This window comes from Podarcis bocagei (genome assembly GCF_964188305.1).
Source record: "Podarcis bocagei genome assembly, chromosome: 7".
NCBI lineage: Eukaryota > Metazoa > Chordata > Lepidosauria > Squamata > Lacertidae > Podarcis > Podarcis bocagei.
In genome coordinates this window covers 67,068,521-67,086,126 of record NC_138132.1, presented here as the reverse complement: position 1 = coordinate 67,086,126, position 17,606 = coordinate 67,068,521, and the positions used below count along the sequence as shown (strand labels likewise).

At 49.4% G+C, this 17,606-nt stretch overlaps 1 protein-coding gene across 1 annotated transcript in view; it reads left to right on the top strand.

The window, feature by feature from the left end:
* The window catches only part of DNAJC11 (DnaJ heat shock protein family (Hsp40) member C11), a 61,827-nt gene extending 44,973 nt beyond the window's left edge, over positions 1-16,854 (top strand). Inside the window, exons 5-16 of the mRNA XM_081201562.1 lie at positions 332-460; positions 1,988-2,110; positions 2,583-2,656; positions 5,832-6,021; positions 6,545-6,630; positions 6,971-7,087; positions 8,433-8,588; positions 9,528-9,597; positions 12,204-12,261; positions 12,894-13,036; positions 13,774-13,903; positions 15,022-16,854. Coding sequence (XP_081057688.1) covers positions 332-460; positions 1,988-2,110; positions 2,583-2,656; positions 5,832-6,021; positions 6,545-6,630; positions 6,971-7,087; positions 8,433-8,588; positions 9,528-9,597; positions 12,204-12,261; positions 12,894-13,036; positions 13,774-13,903; positions 15,022-15,047 — 1,302 coding nt within the window. The 3' untranslated portion in view covers positions 15,048-16,854. The remainder of the gene's footprint in view (positions 1-331; positions 461-1,987; positions 2,111-2,582; positions 2,657-5,831; positions 6,022-6,544; positions 6,631-6,970; positions 7,088-8,432; positions 8,589-9,527; positions 9,598-12,203; positions 12,262-12,893; positions 13,037-13,773; positions 13,904-15,021) is intronic.
* Positions 16,855-17,606: the final 752 nt, after the last annotated feature.

Genomic DNA, 17,606 nt, shown 5'->3' with positions numbered 1-17,606 from the left:
CTGCTGGGTGACCTTAAGCTAGTCACACTTCTCTGAAGTCTCTCAGCTTCACTCACCTCACAGAGTGTTTGTTGTGGGGGAGGAAGGGAAAGGAGATTGTTAGCCGCTTTGAGACTCCTTCGGGTCGTGATAAAGCGGGATATCAAATCCAAACTCTTCTTCCTCTTCTAGGGGAGTGGGTTTTCAGAAGGGCTTGCAAAGGCAATGGCAGAGCAAAGGTATTTCTTGCTGTTCCAGGCAGAAGAAGACTGGGCGCTGAAGAGAGCAAGGCACTGAAACAGCTGAGCACAATGCCATTTAACACCAAGGGCTTGTTTCTTTGTTTCTCCAGGGGACAATTAGCGTTGGAATAGACGCCACTGACCTCTTTGATCGGTACGATGAGGAGTACGAAGAAGTGCCAGGGAGCAGCTTTCCCCATGTTGAAATTAACAAAATGCACATATCGCAGTCCATTGAGGTAAAGTACGTGTGTGTGTGTGAGAGAGAGAGAGAGAGCGAGAGAGAGAGAGAGAGAAAGAGAAAGAGAGAGAAATTAAAAAGGGTTTCTCTGTTAATGAGGCACCTCAGCACAGAGCAACGGGAAATGAAATCTGGCTCAGGGATGCAATTATCCGTTTCGAAATGGCACCGGAGGAAGTGGGGAAGGGAAGGTTCACTTGCGGCTGAGCCCATGTGCTGTCAGAGTCTCTCATGCGCTCAAGTGCTGTGCTTGGGCACCCCATTTGTATGCCACACACCTCCTATCTCTGGAAGCAGAGAGTATTCACAGGCTCTCGCGTGTGTTGCTCAAAAGCTGTATCCCAGGCAGAGGGTGTTAGTACTAGTAAAGAAAAGGTATGGTAAAGGACCCCTGGATGGTTAAGTCCAGTCAAAGGTGTGGCGCTTATCTCACAATTCAGGCTGAGGGAGCCAGTGTTTGTCCACAGACAGCTTTCGTGGCCAGCATGACTAAACTGCTTCGGGCGCAACAGAACACCGTGACGGAAACCAGAGCGCATGGAAACGCTGTTTACCTTCCCGCCGCAGCAGTACCTATTTATCTACTTGCATTGGTATTGCTTTTGAACAGCTAGGTTGACAGAAGCTCTGATAGAGCAACAGGAGCTCACCCCATCGCACGGCAAGCCCAAGAGGCTCAGTGGTTTAGACCACAGCGCCACCTGCGTCCCACTGTTAGTAGTAGTGGGGAAACCCAAAGACTCTTCTCTGCTTCTTCTGCACACTTGGTCAGCATCCCCTGCCCACTGTTAGTTGAGCTGCAATATGATGGAGCATTCCGGGACACGCCAAGGACAGCAAGCGGCGGAGGGGCATTCATAAAACTAGTCAACAGCGCAGCTTCTGAGAGGGGTCGAATGCCAGGAGGCTGAGTGTAAAGAGAGCATACAGTGGACTTATTCAGTAGTTTGGTTGAATCATCACACCTCGAGTCTTGGCTAATCTGCAGCAGATGATTGCCCTCAAATTCACCGGTTAATCTGATTCCACGTCTTGGGCATGTATGTCCACCCCTCCTACATGCAGAGAGCATCCGTGCAGCACACATTCTACCCACGTAGATGAGGCCACACAGTGTTGGGGCATAGAGTGTATTTCTCACTGTGGCCAACCAAATGCTTGCAGGGAACCTGCAAGCAGGAACCAAGCGCAAGAACACTCTCCTGTCCTGTGGTTTCTAACAACTGGTATTCAGAAGCATTGCTGCCTCTTAAGTGTGGAGGCGGAGCACAGATGTCATGGCTTGCCATCAATAGCTTTCTCCTCCATGAACTTGTCTCCTGTGTGCAGAGAGCATCAGTGCACACAGAGTTACGTTACACAATCCCTGTACCCACTCAGGTGAGGCCATTTATATGGGAGACTGTAAAGGGGTGCCATCCAGGTGGGTCTGCTTTTGGTGACACCTGCCACTGAGAGTTAGGCCTGCTGTAAATTGTGCAGGACTCCTATGAGCTGCAACAAGACAGCTGCCTTTCTCTTGCAGGCTCCACTGACGGCCACAGACACTGCGATATTGTCGGGAAACCTCTCAACACAGAACGGGAATGGAGGCGGCTCTGTGAACTTGGCTCTGAGGCGTGTGACGTCTGCCAAAGGCTGGGGAGAGGTAAGAGGACTGCTTTCTCCCAGTTTTCACCCTGTTTCTTGCTGTGTTTTGAGCCTTCTGGGCTGCTACTGCACCTATTCCTTCCCTGTTGGTGAGAGGTCACTGATTTCCCTTTTTTTAGGGCACCCAGGGCCCCTTTTTTTTTCACTCTCTCGAAGCTGGGCGATGTCACTGTGCTGGACTAGGCTACCATGTGGACTTGCACAGATAACTTCCTGCTGTGAGCACCGCCGTGTTCCAGGGGAGGAAGCACCACCTGCCTCCTCTCCCTGGCCATACACTCCAGCGCCTATCCAGGCGTCCAAGTAGCTGCCACAGAGGAAGCTTGTTAGAGGCAGCTTGTACCGGTGAAGGGCTGTGGGCAGCTCATGACATTGAGCTCTCTGACCAGCCCCAGAGCTTAACTGAGTCACGCTGATCTCACCTCTGTAGCTGTTGCTTCCTAACTCTTGTCCATCTTCTTTTTGTGCAGATAGAGTTCGGGGCTGGAGACCTCCAGGGGCCTTTGTTTGGCCTGAAGGTGTTTCGGAATCTTACACAAAGATGGTAAGACTTAGAAAGGGGCGGAGGACACCCTCCCAACACTAGAAACAACAGGACTGTTTTGTGATGTTATTATTTTTATTTTATTTCATTTATATCCCACCCATCTGGCTGTTTTTTCCCAGCCACTTTGGGCAGCTTGCAGCTTATATAAAAATACAACCAAACATCAAACCTTAAAAAACAGAATATGCAACCAATTATTCATCACTATCTCTATGTGTCTCTTGCATCTACAGGCAACCAGACAACATACACAGTGGCACTGATATTAACCACCCACAGTGCCATTCAGAGTCTGAAACCAGTAGGAAGCCAGTTTTCCATCTTATGGTTACCTTTTCTTTCAGGGCCCTGGTGTCTCTCTCAGAAAATACATGGCAGGCTGAAATGTAAATAATGTAACCATGTCAAACCTATGGATTCAGAGATGTAGAATCGTTTGCTGTACAGTGGTACCTTGGGTTAAGAACTTAATTATTTCTGGAGGTCCATTCTTAACCTGAAACTGTTCTTAACCTGAAGCACCACTTTAGCTAATGGGGTCTCCCACTGCCGCTGCTCCGCTGCTGCGCGATTTCTGTTCTCATCCTGAAGCAAAGTTCTTAACCCAAGGTACTATTTCTGGGTTAGCAGTGTCTGTAACCTGAAGCGTCTGTAACCCGAGGTACCACTGTATTACGTTCTTCCTTATGAAAGAGGCTCATGGTGGAGCCAAGGTCCGTCTAGCATCTCCATATGAAAGTGCTTTTCAGCTGATGCCGCAAAGTATAGTCTTGAAACAGGAGCAGGTGCCTGCAAAGTGTCCCTGGCCTTCCAGTGAGACAAACAGCTGCCTCTCGTAGGCCCTACAGTTTGGAAAGGGCAGGAAAGAGGATCAAGTGTCTCTCCCTCTTCTTTCATTCTCTCTTTCTCAAAAGGACAAGTCAATATTAGTAGGGAAACCTCCCCCCCCCCCCCGCCGGCTGCATGAACTCTCCCCAAGCACAAATTGAACTTGGGAGAGGCAGCAGGGGTCACCATGTTGCCCCTTGTGTTGCTTGAGCCCCAGCCCCATTTCCCCTGCCAGGTGTACTCTGGCAACCCCTGGGAGTTAGCGCCAACTACCAAAGAGAGGGATCCCTGAATTTCTCGCCCACGTGTATTCCTCTCTATTTCTGTTCCGGCTGGATTTTCCTTGACCCTCCAGTTGTCATTTTGTTTGTTAGAGGTGAGAGAGGGGAAAATGCAAAAAGGAGTGTAGTATGGGAAAGAGAAAAGCTTACACAGGAAGTTTAAAATATTCAAAGTGGCTTGCAGGTTAGGACTAAACTTGGATCGATGGCTCTGCTCTGCCTCCACGGTTGGAGACGATAAATGCTTCTGAATGCCAGTTGCTGGAAACGGCAGGAGGGGAGAGTGTGCTTGCCCTTGAATCCTGCTTGTCCATCCTCATGAGCCTCTTCTTTACAGGGGTGCAATATCCCTCTGTGGCCAGAAGATGGCCTTTGCTTCTGCCTTAGCTCAGAACTTTCCAAAAGGAAATATTGGAAAAGTTGCCACTTTTGACAGCTTCCAGTTCAGTTCCTAGTGGGCAGCAAGGGCAGGGCCAACTATCGCACTCATCCAAAGCTGCCCAGTGCTGTCATCATTGATAGGCAGCAGCTGTCTTGGGTCTTTGGCCTGGAGCTGCCAGTGTTATAAGAAAATACCTCTTAATTCCCTTATGGGGTATCTAGAGCCCATAGAGAGTCCCTCGAGAGATCTCTATCGGTCAGAGAGAAAGCAGTGGCCAACCAGAGTATATTGAAAGGAAAGGCGGCTAGTAAACTGTTACAACAGGGTCCCCACTCACCACACGCAGGAGGGAGGAGAACCCTGAACAATGGTGCGCAAGTCCCTGTAAAGACTTTTCAAAGCCTTTTCAAAGCCCAAGACCCCCCTCCTAAACATCATACATACATCACAGAAGGAGGCAGTCTCCAGCAGAAATGTGAGAGTGTTGCTTCATTCCTGTCTGCCAGGATACCTGATAATGCCTTACTTGATTGCATTTTCTGAGTAGCCTGGCCATTCCTTTGAGATGGTAAATACTTTAGTTCCTTTATCTCTTACAAATATTGAATCCTGAATTTCTTACAAATATAGTTTGCTCAGCCTAACGAATACTTTCCAGACTGTATTTTCAGGGAGGTGTAAGCCCCTACAATCCAAAGACAATTGGAAAGCTTTTCCCATTTCCTTCCTCCTTGCAGAGAAATATTTGAGGTCAATTTGGGAGAGTCAAAATGGCTTCTCCTGTACTATTTCAGACACATGGTTTATATACTTAAGTATGTGTGTTTGCCTTGTACATTTATGAACATTTATTCTATATTTGAGACCTTAGAATTCTTATAACACCAGGGACCGGCCTGCAACACCTGTGCTCTGCCACAGACCAGTGGCCAGCTAATAACTGACTCCATGCATTTCCTAGATCTACAAGTGTCAGCAGAGATGACGGTACATGCCTGGGCTAGCAGAAGTAAGGGCATCGCAATAGTGAACTGCAACACGGGGGCCAGTAACTGCCGCTCATTACTGTTTAATTCCTGGCATCTGTTGTGTGGGCATGCAGCAGTTGGAATGGATAGGGCCCAGTCGCCCTGTGGGCTGACTCTGGCAGAGCCAACCGAGACCCTTGAGCTGGCCCCTGTGTCAACTTGTCCTTGGCATAACGTGCAGCTGACTCCATTCTTCAGGCCCAGCACATTTCCTAGAGAGCAGAGGTAGAGAGTGTGCTGTTGGCTGGCGTTTTGCCCCTGAAGAGAACAGGGCAGCTTGGTTTGGTGTGTGGGGATCTATGTACACATCAGAGCATGACGGAGCTTTGAACAGCTTCCAGAATCCCAAGCTGATAATCCTCCTCTTCTCCTTTCCCAACTCCCAAGAGATGTTGCTGGAGGAGGAGGAGGCGTGCATGTCCATCTTTAAGTCGGAGGCTCTAATTGAAGCTGGGATAACTTGTCTGCTGCACACCTCAAGCTCTCCTGGCCTTAAGAAGGGAATGGATGTGGCTGTAGTTAGGGAGCAGGGTGTAGCTGGGGAGAGAGGCTCCTCTTGAGCAGCAGTTGCCTAAACAGAAGAGGGAAAACCTTTCGGTTTCACTGAGAGGATTTTCCTTCTAAGCCTCTTCCTGCCATCCCCTTGTTCGCAGCTTCGTCACGACAAACTGTGCACTGCAGTTCTCCTCCCGAGGGATCCGCCCGGGCCTTACAACCGTCCTGGCAAGGAACCTGGACAAGAACACCATGGGCTACTTGCAGTGGCGCTGGGGCATTCAGTCGGCAATGAATACGAGCATCGTCCGGGACACCAAAACCAGCCACTTCACAATGGCGTTTCAGGTAGGGCGGCCCTCCATCCTTTGGCTCCAACTGTTCTTTGCAATGACTGTCTGCTCTTTGAGGGTGGGGGAGACCTGTTCTGGCAACTAAGGGAGTCTTTTGAGTTGAAGTGGAGCACTTTGAATTGATAAGTCACCTCTTTGGATCTGCTGACTGGTGTGTGACTCTGGGGATTAAGAGGAGGATGAGGCTTCATCCACTCCTGAGGAATCTGTGTGGGCCACCCAACTGTTTATACCTGAGCCACGCTCCACAGCGTGGTCTCTGAACATGGCCATGTATAGCTATTGTGAACAACCCTACCCTAAACCACGTGGTTACCTAAACCACAACTGCGTCTCCTGACAGTGAGTTGCATGAATGAATTAGGCATAGTATGGAGAAGTGGCTCCCTTTCGTCCGCCTGGGATCTACCGCCAGTAGGCAAGGGACAGGAAGTGTGTTGGCATATGTGGGTGAAAGCGAGGGAGACAGAAGTGAAGGAAGAGGGTTGACTGACCTTCCCGTTTCTCTCATGCCACAGCTGGGCATCCCTCACTCCTTCATGATGGTCAGTTACCAGCACAAATTTCAGGACGAGGATCAGACGCGAGTGAAAGGATCTCTCAAGTAAGTCCCAGCCCAGAGGTTTGCCCCTGGCAGGTATAACTAGCAGGCAGGAGGCAGCTTTTGGCATAGGGGTTTGTGCAAGGGAGTCAGCCTCTTGCAACGGTTGATTTAAGGATGCATGGGCAAGAGGTTGGCATCCTTCTGCAGCCGCAGTGCTCACTATCTGGAAACCAGATGTAGCAGGCATGTCAGGTGCTGCCTCAGTGCCTCTTTCATTCTAGAGGGGGAGACCCATCAGGCAAGGGGGTGAGTTGGCGAGGTATGCAGAAGATGAGACCCGGTGATCCCGAGAGGCAGAGCCTGTCCCTCTGCTTATTGTTCCCAAATGCTTTTGTTTCAGAGCTGGTTTCTTTGGGACCATCGTGGAATATGGGGCGGAGCGGAAAATCTCCAGGCACAGCGTCCTTGGAGCCACCGTCAGTGTGGGTGTACCCCAGGGAGTCTCTCTGAAAATCAAGTGAGTTGGTAGCCTGAGTTCTGAGGCTGCTTTCCATAGACTGGTGTGCTCTGGGTGCACTGGACAGCAGCAGTCATCAGACCAGGTTGGGGAAGGTTGCTCTAGGGAGCGGCTCCTCCTGCCTCTGGTCTTGCATTTTGCTGCTGGTACTTGCCGAGGGACTTCATGGAAAGCCACTGGACTGAGCTGCATGTAAGGGTTGGCATGCTTGGGACCCCTTGCCAAGTCCCACTTCTCGGCACGATGCCCACTGTGAGCTCCTCAAGCCCCTGGGCCTTGCCCCTCCAAGGGACTAGTAGTTCAGAAGATCACACTATGTTTGTGTGTTGACCTGCACCCAGGCCATAGAGCCAGAGGAGGGCTCTAGGACTTCAAGATTTGCGGAAGTGCCAGGGAAGATCAGTTCTAATGCTTTATTAAAGAAAAGAAATGGACCTACAACGAGAAGCAGCCTGTCAGTTCCCCTTGCCCTTGCAGATGTGGGATGAACGCTACAGCAAGTAGTCTCCACAGCAAAGAGGTGGCTTGTCCGACGATGGACTGTCTGCACCCAGCCTAAAGCACATGCTTTATACACATTTATACACTAAGGCAGTTTACGTCAGCCAGCTGACCAGGGGTACAGGTGGAAGGCACTCAGAACATCCCAGTTCCCACAGATAGGGGTACCATGAAAGCTAGGCCGATTAGGATATCAAAGCAGGCATTTGTAAACATATATGAGCTACAGCTACTTCCAGTGAATTGTAGGGTTATGTTGAGTACTCACATGGTGTCAGCATAGCTTCTGGAGCAAGTTCACCTTCGGGGCAACACAGTATGTCTAACAACCAGATACCTGTTAAAGCTGTGTCTGCTGGAGACACTGATCACAACATGTGCCGCTGTCATTCTGGTTGGCATGTTTCAGTTTTGCCAGCAGAGGGCTCCAGAACACAGCAGAACGGCCTGGGAAAAGTGGGAAGATCAGTGGTCGGACTTCAGAGCCTGTCTCTCTCTCTCTCTTCCCGCCCCCTGCTAAAAGAGCTCAGCAGCCTTGAGTAATGAAACATGGAGGAGGGATTGCCTTAAATTTGTGTGCCTGGGCAGACATGTGTCATCTAGCTGGGCAGGTTTGGGGCCCTCCTCTTACTGCTCTAAAGTTCTGGCTGTGGGTCTCCCGCCACTCAAGCCATCCCTTGCCACACCAGGATCACCAAAGTCCCATTGCAACCTGGCAGCAGATGACTGAGCAGGACAAGGAACCAGAGAGTCGGGCACGCTCTCTCTCTCCCTCCCCTGGCCTCCTGCAGGTTCTCTGTGCCTGCCTTGCCAGCTAACTGCTCTTCTTTCCCCCGCATCTCAGGCTGAACCGAGCCAGCCAGACCTACTTCTTCCCCATCCACTTGACGGACCAGCTGCTGCCCAGCGCGGTCTTCTACGCCACGGCGGGGCCCCTCGTCATCTACTTCGCCATGCACAGGCTCATCATCAGGCCTTACCTGAGGGCGCAGAAGGAGAAGTGAGTGCCCCGAAAGCATTCCCAGCATGCACTGGGGGAGGATAGAGGTGGGACTGACCTGCAGGGCACAGCACAGCAAAGGCAGCTGGTGATGGAGTTTAGGGCTGCCCAGTGTCTACATCAGAGGCAGTATATCCCTGGAAACAAGCTGCCGGGGTTGGGGCAGCAAGCGAGGTTTGTAGCATTACAGGCCTTCTAGCGGTCCTTCTGGAAGTTTCTGGCCGCCCACTGTGGGGGAAGCAGGGGTGGTGGTTTGGCAGAGGGTGGGGGGAACACCCTCCTACCCTTTTCCACAGAGGGTGGAGGGATTTTTGGAGCAAGAAGAAGGAACCAGACTCTGGGCTGCAAAGGGAGCATTTCTGTGACTTGCATAGAAAACCGTCCAGAGGATACCTTCCTGCTCTCGCCAATTAACATGAGATGCAATCCATCATCATTGGGAAGCCCTTCTGCTTTGGGGGCCCTTGATACAGTGGTACCTCTGGTTACATACGCTTCAGGTTCCACACTCCGCTAACCCAGAAATAGCGCTTCTGGTTAAGAACTTTGCTTCAGGATAAGAACAGAAATCGGGCTCCGACGGCGCAGCCGCAGCATAAGGCCCCATTAGCTAAAGTGGTGCTTCAGGTTAAGAACAGTTTCAGGTTAAGAATGGACCTCCGGAATGAATTAAGTACTTAACCCGAAGTACCACTGTACTTGCAAGACCAGCAGAGAAGTAAGCAGCGTTCCTGTCTAGCTCCTGCTCGTTTCACTGGCCTTGACTTGCATGAGTCAGGTTGTTCTGTCTCTCTGCCATCCTTAATGCACTAGCTGGCCCAGCCTTCGTGCGGCATGGCTGCTTCTCTCAGGGAATTGGTTGGGGGAAAGTGGGAAGGGAGGCAGGTGCCCAGATTACAATGAAACCCTCTTCCTTCCTCTCCCCTGTCTGAACGTTAGAGAATTGGAGAAGCAGCGGGAGAGCACGGCCAGCGACACTTTCCAGAAGAAACAGGAAGCAGAAGCCGCAGTGAGTCTCAAGTCTTGCTTCCTTCCCCATTCCTGGATAATTTAGGGTTCTCTGCGCACTTCCTCCTTGGAATAATTGATCTGGGCTTCATCTCAAGGGCTTTTCTTCCCTTCAAAAATCACTCTGACAACTGAAAATACAGTGTGGGTGGGTGTTTGAGGAGGTCTGGTGAGTTGCTGCTTCCTAACTCACCCTTGTGAGTTTTGTGTAGCCCTCTCACAAATTTTCACTGTCGCTCTTGGCTGTCTTCATTTTTGAAGTAGATAGGTAGCCGTGTTGGTCTGCCATAGTCAAAATAAAAAAATTTTCTTCCAGTAGCACCTTAAAGACCAACTAAGTTACCGTATTTTTCGCTCTATAACACGCACCCGACCATAACACGCATGTAGTTTTTAGAGGAGGAAAACAAGAAAAAAAATATTCTAAACGAAACAGTGGATGTATGATTTTTGTGGTTCATGCTGTGGCCACAGACGTGATCTGACAGTGAGTTTGGAGTAGCCCAATGCAAAAATCCTGATGATCCATGTGGATCCATGCTTTGTAACCACGTTTTAAGTGGGGAGGAAAGGAAAAGCACTCAAGGGACAAGGAGCACGCGTGGGGTGGGTGGAGAAGGATGCTGCTAATAATGAAGAGTGGTATAAGGGGAGAAGGCTCCTCTCCTCTCCCGCTTTGCTCCTTTAAAAAAGCAGGCTCTCTGTCCCTCTCTCCTCCCCACTCAGCGGCTCTTCTCCCGCTTTGCTGTTTCAAAGCGAGCCATGGAGGAGGGAAGAAAGGGGAACCATGGATCCTCTGCTCACGACTGCAGCAGATCCCCCCCGCCATCCGTAGGCATTCCCTCCATAACACGCACAGACATTTCCCCTTACTTTCTAGGAGGAAAAAAGTGAGTGTTATGGTGCAAAAAATACGGTAGTTCTTGGTATGAGCTTTCGTGTGCATGCACACTTCTTCAGATACACTGAAACAGAACCTCGACCAGGAACTTTCTATCTTCTACCTAAAATACACAAACCAGGAAATCCAGGACGCCCCATCATTTCAGGTATTGGCACTATTACAGTGGGTGTCTCCGGTTATATGGACTCTGTTCTGAAACCATATGCCATCAGTGCTCCCAGCTATGTACGTGACACCACAGATTTTCTGAGGAAAATACAATCTTTAAATAATCTTCCCAACAATACTACTTCTGTTTCAGTGTATCTGAAGAAGTGTGCATGCACACGAAAGCTCATACCAAGAACTAACTTAGTTGGTCTTTAAGGTGCTACTGGAAGAAATTTTTTTTATTTTCATTTTTGAAAGCATTGGGTTTATTTTGTTTTTAATCAGGTTTTTATGTAACTGAGTCTGTTTTAATTGCCTCATCGCCTGCCTTTACTGGAGAGAGAGAGAGCATGTGTGTGTTTTCAAAAACAGAACACGTGCAGGAGTGTGACTGTAGCCAGTTTTGGGGGCCAGGGCCATGTCTCTCATGGATCATATGCTTTACATGTCCCAGGTTTAGTACCTGACATCAGTTCATTTGTCATTTGCCTCCTTCACCTGGTATGTGCGCTTCCAAGTGATGTCTTATGAGATGCACAGTACTGGGCTAGATGTTTCCATCTTGGTCTCATTCAGCGTCTAAGGTTCTCACTTATTTCAGATATTCTGACCCTGCCTCTTGATGACAAGCATCCACAAGGCCACTAGTAAATCTAGCCCTTGCTAATGTATTTCTTGTTACAACAAATCTTCATTATCAAGGCTGAAAGAGAGAGAGACTTTGCCTGGTCACCTCCGGGCAGTGCCAGCATCCAGACAGGAGTGCAGGGAGAATTAATCCAAATGCCTCTGGGCAGGCTGCAGAGTGCGCATCCCTCCTGGCTGAGTTACAATGACAGGCTCCAATCGAATGTGGTAAGGAGGCCTTCCAGATCAGAGGCAGGCGAGAGAACCTGGCACCACTTTTTGGAGAACACCTTGTCCTGCAACCCTGGAGAAATTGCGAGTGTGACGCAATTCCAGACACAAGTGCAGAAATTCACCTCTCTCTGTGAAATATGTTTCTAGTGCTTGCAAAGTTATGCTTGGGAGCATGTAGGCAGCACAACCTCTGCAGCTGCTGAGCAAGCCTTGCTCTTGCTGACATCCTATTCCTCCTCGTGCCCCTTGTAGCATAGTGTGTTGAAGGAGAACACGCCCCCCACCAAGCCTTGGCCCTTCCCTCCGGTCTTGTTTTTATGAGGTTCCCAGAGGAGTTGGGTCTTGCGCTTGATTGTCCTATTTCTGCAGCTCCCACTTTGCCTCTCTGCCTCTGAGCAACACATTCTAGGGGCTCCCCTTTCAGGTGTTCTCACACACAAAACCAACCCCAAAATGCCCAAAGATCCGCCATCCCTGTTGCTTTCCACAAGTTGGAGGGCAACCTTCTGCAGCCTCCTGTGATGGAAGAGACAGAGCTTATACCATTCCTGGCTCACATGTTGGTTTTACACAAGTGCAGTCCCTATAAAGGCCTCCTCCTCCTCCTCCTTTTTCCCTTTAAGAATATTTGCAAACACAATCAATAAGCCTTCTTCTTTTGATGCCGAATCCTGGTCTTTCCCCTTGCTTAGGTGCGGCTGATGCAGGAATCTGTCCGGAGAATTATTGAGACCGAAGAAGCCAGGATGGGTAAGGAGTGCTGATTTCCCTTCCACCCAAGTCTGCCCTGCAGGCATTTGAGGCGGTTGCACACTTCTGTTTGGGTTCGTAAATGCTACTGTGTTGCTTACTGCTCTTATTGGAACAGGAAACACTAAGTGGAAAGAGGTTGTGTCCCAGAACGTTTGCTTTAATGATCCTGGAATGCCGAATTGGTTCTAGTTTATCTGCAAGGGCATATCCATCCCATATGGGTGGCGGGTAGGGCCAGAATGTCTGAATCCCTGGAGAGCCTATTCCCATTGGCATGGATGAAGCTGAGCTTGAGCTTGCTCAGTGTAAGGCATCTCCTATTATTGTACTGTGCTAGCTCAGGGTTTGGTACTAGTCGCAGAAATCAGCAACCCAAGAACCTCAGTAGTTATTTAAAAAATAAATCAAGGTCCTAGCCTCTAAGGTGGAATAATATATGGAATCTCAAAAGGGGAGCCTCTATCCCGGTGGAGGGATTTGTGTGCTCATCTGTTTTGATTTTATGTAGTGAGAGGCCTGGGCAGACCTCTCTTTTTTTCTCTCTCTCTACTTGCCTGGAGGGAGGGGGCGCTCCCCTGTTTCCTGAAAGTGTTCTCTGAGCCAACAGCTTCTTCTCGTTAACAATGCAGGCCTGATAGTGGTGAATGCCTGGTATGGGAAATTCGTCAATGACCAGAGCAGAAGGAACGAGAAGGTGAAGGTTATAGACGTGACTGTGCCCTTGCAGTGCCTGGTGAAAGACTCCAAGCTCATCCTTACAGAAGCATCCAAGGTAAGGAGGAGGCCAGTGTGCAGGGAGGTGGGGAAGCAGATTAGCCCACACAACTCACCTGTTCGATTTCTGAGGGTGCCTTGGGGTGGCTGTCAGCCCAAACCATGCGATCACGAGGTGAGATTTGTAAACCTTTGGTTGGACTTCCAGTAGGGTACAGAAGCCAAACTTCACAATGGTTCTGGTTCACAGAGAACCTGCAGGAGTCAACTTCACAATGGTTCTGTGGGGTGTGTGTGCGTGCACAAGTTCACTAGCCCTTACACACTGTGCATACTTCTGCACAACCACCATCATCGCTTCCTTTTTTGTAATTACATTTTTATTGGAATTTTTAACATAAAGGGGTTAAAAACAGCACCAAACACAGCAAATTCCAAGTAGAGGAAGAACTGCCAACTAAGCTGCATCAAAAGAATCAACTGAACTCAAGGAATTAGATGATTAGGTGATTAGATGGCGGTAAAATTGATCTGTTTATTGTTAAGGTTTCTAGAAGAGATAAACTGGCACCAGACTGCTGCAAAGTTGCCTTCATGTGTTTCTCCCCGGCCCTCTTGCATTCCTGAGTCAATTTATCATTCAAAGCTGGGGGCCATATCCGAGCGTTAAACTTTTCCATCCAGAGTTTTCCAATGGCAGGAGGTTTCAGGATGCGCCCAACCAGTCACTTAATGATCAGCTCTCTATAACCGCCCTTCTCCGTGACTCAGCGTGTGACTATTCCTCTCTTGCAGGCCGGCCTGCCTGGGTTCTACGACCCTTGTGTCGGGGAAGACAAGAGCCTGAAAGTCCTCTACCAGTTCCGAGGAGTCCTGCATCAAGTGATGTCTGGCGACAACGAGGCCCTTCGGATACCAAAGCAGTGTAAGTAGCAAAGCCCTGGTCTGCTGCTTCCACTTCCAGCCCCTCTACAGGCCTGGTAAAGGCATCCGTTGCCCTTCCACTGAGGAGCTGCCACATGGGCAGGGGATGAGAAGGTTGCATTTGCAAGGACTCATGAGGTCAGGGGGATGACGACGACACACACCTCTCCAAATTTCACTCCTGCCTCCTTTGTCTTCATGTTCTTTCAGCCCGCTGACAGAGACTGTGAGTTTGAGAGGGTTGTGGCCACAGCACACTCTGTTGCATGGAGCCAAGGCATGAATCTCAAGACTTTCCTCCAGCAATTTAAGCATGACTATGAGGATGCACAGAGAACCCCTTAAACCTGACTTCATTGTCAAATGACCCACCTCTTGTACCTTGGTCTTTGACACTGGAGATATTCCTGGGACTGATTTACCTGTTTTTAAAAACTGAAATTGTTGTAACTCACCATGGGGCCTGCTGGTGGAGGACAAGTAATAGCTTGTGTAACAAATTAAAGTTAATAATAATTTAAAGTTGATAAAATCAACAAAGTAGAGAGGACGCTTCCAGTCCCCAAGGCGGCAGAAATATTGCACATCTTCAGGATGAGGCCTATCCTGAGTGCCCAGAGATGGCCGGCCAACTCCATGCAGTGTGACTCCTGCTGGTTTGAGGAGCAGCTTCTGGCTCCTAAAGGAATGGCAGCATTTCCCTGCCCTGCCCCTCTGGAGGATGCTTCATGCCCCTGTGTACATGGCTGCAGCAGGGCAGGGTAAACCCAGATTTTCAGAATCCCCAACTTTGCAGCTATGATAGCTTAGAGCCATGGCCCACAAAATTGATTTTCGTGTAAGGATTTGGTTTGGGGGCCTCTCTGCCAGTTTCCCCCATGGATGGTGGCATGCTGCGTAGGGCTGGAGGCAGGCTGCTTCCTGCTCTCCTTTGCCATTTTGCAGGAGGTGGGAGGAGCACAATGTGGGTCTCCTGGGGGTGAACCCACTGTTGCCCACTGCTTATTAAAAAAAAGTGCCTTTACACCTCCCTCAGTGGTGGGTCTTTTGCAAGTTTGCCTTGACCTCAGCCTCTATAAAACAGTCTCACCTCTCCCCTTTTTTTTGCTACCCCCACAGCTCACCGGATTGATGCAGACAGCTAATCTGGTGGGGAAGAGGGCAGGTGCTGAGTTCTGTGCCCAGGAGCCAGTGGATATGGCACCATCTTTCCTCCCTGGATTTGATGACGTCTTCAGACGAGTGGGGATGCAACTTATTTCTTGATCGGCGCGGAAGAAGGTGGTTTGACACCCAACGTAACATTGTGGGACAAAATGAGAGGAATCTGCTCTAACGAGACAGTGGCACCCAGACCCTGCAGCTGGGGGCTGTTGCTTGACTGGCACAGCTGACGATGGCCAGCATTTCCAGCCTGCCCCTGTCAACGCAAGGGGGCGGGCTGCAGACTAGGAGCCCCCCTTCCCCTGCAGCAACCAGTGTCCTCTTCAGCGGGGGGAGCCTTGGGGCAGGTGGGCAATGGGGGGCGGGGCGGGTGAGGTGTCGATTTTATTCTTGCAGGAAGTGGAGGGGGTGCGGGCTACTTCAGGTGAAGGAGTGGCCTCCTCCTCGCAGACCCTTGCGGCTGTTAGGCAATGCAAAGAACACGGTGCTCATATCCACGTTCCGAAATCAAAATGCACTTTGGGAAATTTGTAAGCCTTTCTTTTAACACGTTTGAATCTTCCTGTCCATCATCATCTCTCTCTCTCTCTCTCTAGCAGCTGATATAATATGATACACTAAGAGGAACTGTTTCCCTGTCAGCTTGTCTTTGTTCCAAGCACAGCAAGAAGCTGGCCCGGAAAAGGAGTAAAAGTCGCCATAAGCATTTTGATGTACACAAAAGGCGTCGTGCGGATGGAGGCAGGGTGGAGAGATAGGAGTGGGAGGACCAAGTGAGTGCCAAATCAGAGGCAATAGCATTCTCGATGGAAGATTGCTCCCACTGCAGACCAGGGGTGCTCTTGTGCTGCAAGAAAACAACAGAGAGGTTGCAGGAGTCCATTTTTTAGCCCTCTGTCCCTGGTGGCAGTGTAGACTAGAGCTCCTTTTACAAACACAAAGAGAGGAGGCTGGAGTTGCCTCTCTGTTAGTCCTTGGAACACCTTCCTTGATGACATTTATATAGGATCCCTGGGGGTGTTGAATGCCAAAGCAAGCTTTCCATCGTAACTGCTGGTTCCTGAAACACACACAGTATGGTGTATCCCCTGCGCCATTTTATTCGTTTGTATAACTGGGTTCACCGCACTCATTTGGATCCAGATCATATCCGCCCCCAATCTGTCCCCACCTCAGCTCTTACCCTAAGTAAAATGATAACTGATTCCATGAAGCCTGTTACATCCCTCCTGCCCCCTTTACCTCTTGAAATTAGGTGTTGCTGCTCCTCAGTTGTTTAGTTGGACAAATATTTTTCTCTCGCATCTTCCATTGAACCAAGTTCTGATCTAGTAATATCCATCTCCTTGGTTAATCCTTGGTACCTTCAAGTAAATATCCATATTCATGTTGACACCCCTACCCGATTGCCCCATTCATATTTCCACATGCCAGTTATCCCAACTTCCTTCAGAGCTGATGGAATGAGAAATACACTGTATGGTCATAGTATTTATTCCTGGATCACAGTGAGTTCTGGTTTCAGAAATCTGTGGCCTGGCCTCTTTAAGAACCAGAATCGGGCTAGAATTAACACTGGTAATTAACACTGACAATAACCACTTGAACCTTCTGCTTTTTGAACCCAGCTCAGCCCGAGCACCCCTCCGCTTCAATCCTTCCCCGCTTTCCAAAGCCCCTGCCTCGTGTGACTGGAAATTTTGCAAAGTGCATGAGCCGCTAATGAGGACAGAGCCTCTGGTTTCTCCTGTAACAAATAAGGACAATAAAAGAGACCCATTTTCTCCAGACTGTTGGCTACTTAAAGCAGGGGCACGGAAGCCTCCCAACGGGCAAGAAGGCAAAAGATACAGCCAGACATGCTTACTCTGATCCTTCAGGGAGGCTAAATGTAGTGCCTTCTGGTGACTTAATCGGTCATTCTTTCTTGCAACAGACTTTGTACAAGGGATCAGTCTTCCCTAACCTGTTACTTTCCAGCTGCTGTTAGGTTCTCAGCTCCCATCAGCCAGCATGGCCAGGGGTAAGGGATGATGGGAGTTGGAGTCCAACAGCAGCTAGAGGGAAATGTGTGCATTTTTTATTTCCTCTGCTCCTTCCGCTCCCATAGACTAGAGGGGAAGTGGCTGTAAGAGCCACCCAGGTGCTTGATGCTCTTCTCATTCGTGTTCCAGGTGCTCATAGCTCTTAGCTGGCATACCATCATGGAACTTTGGAGTGTCAGGCATAGCCCTACTGGCTTTAGCCCAAACGTAGCAGAGTTTTCCTGCACAGCGAAGAAGCTAGTTGCGGCAGTAATGACTAGTCAGCTAGACTCAGAAGAACTATTTACAGGATTTATTAAAAGGAAAAATAAAACCAGCAGAGTTTCTGCATACAAATAAAAGCAAAATAAATCCTCTTTCTTTCTCTCTCTCTCTCATAACCATACACAGCACTTCTAACTCCTAACACACCTCACATCAAACTGTGCTAGCAATCCCTAGATAACAGAGTTGAGTGCTGGTCATTAACCAATCAGAGTGAGTAGTTTCTAGGTC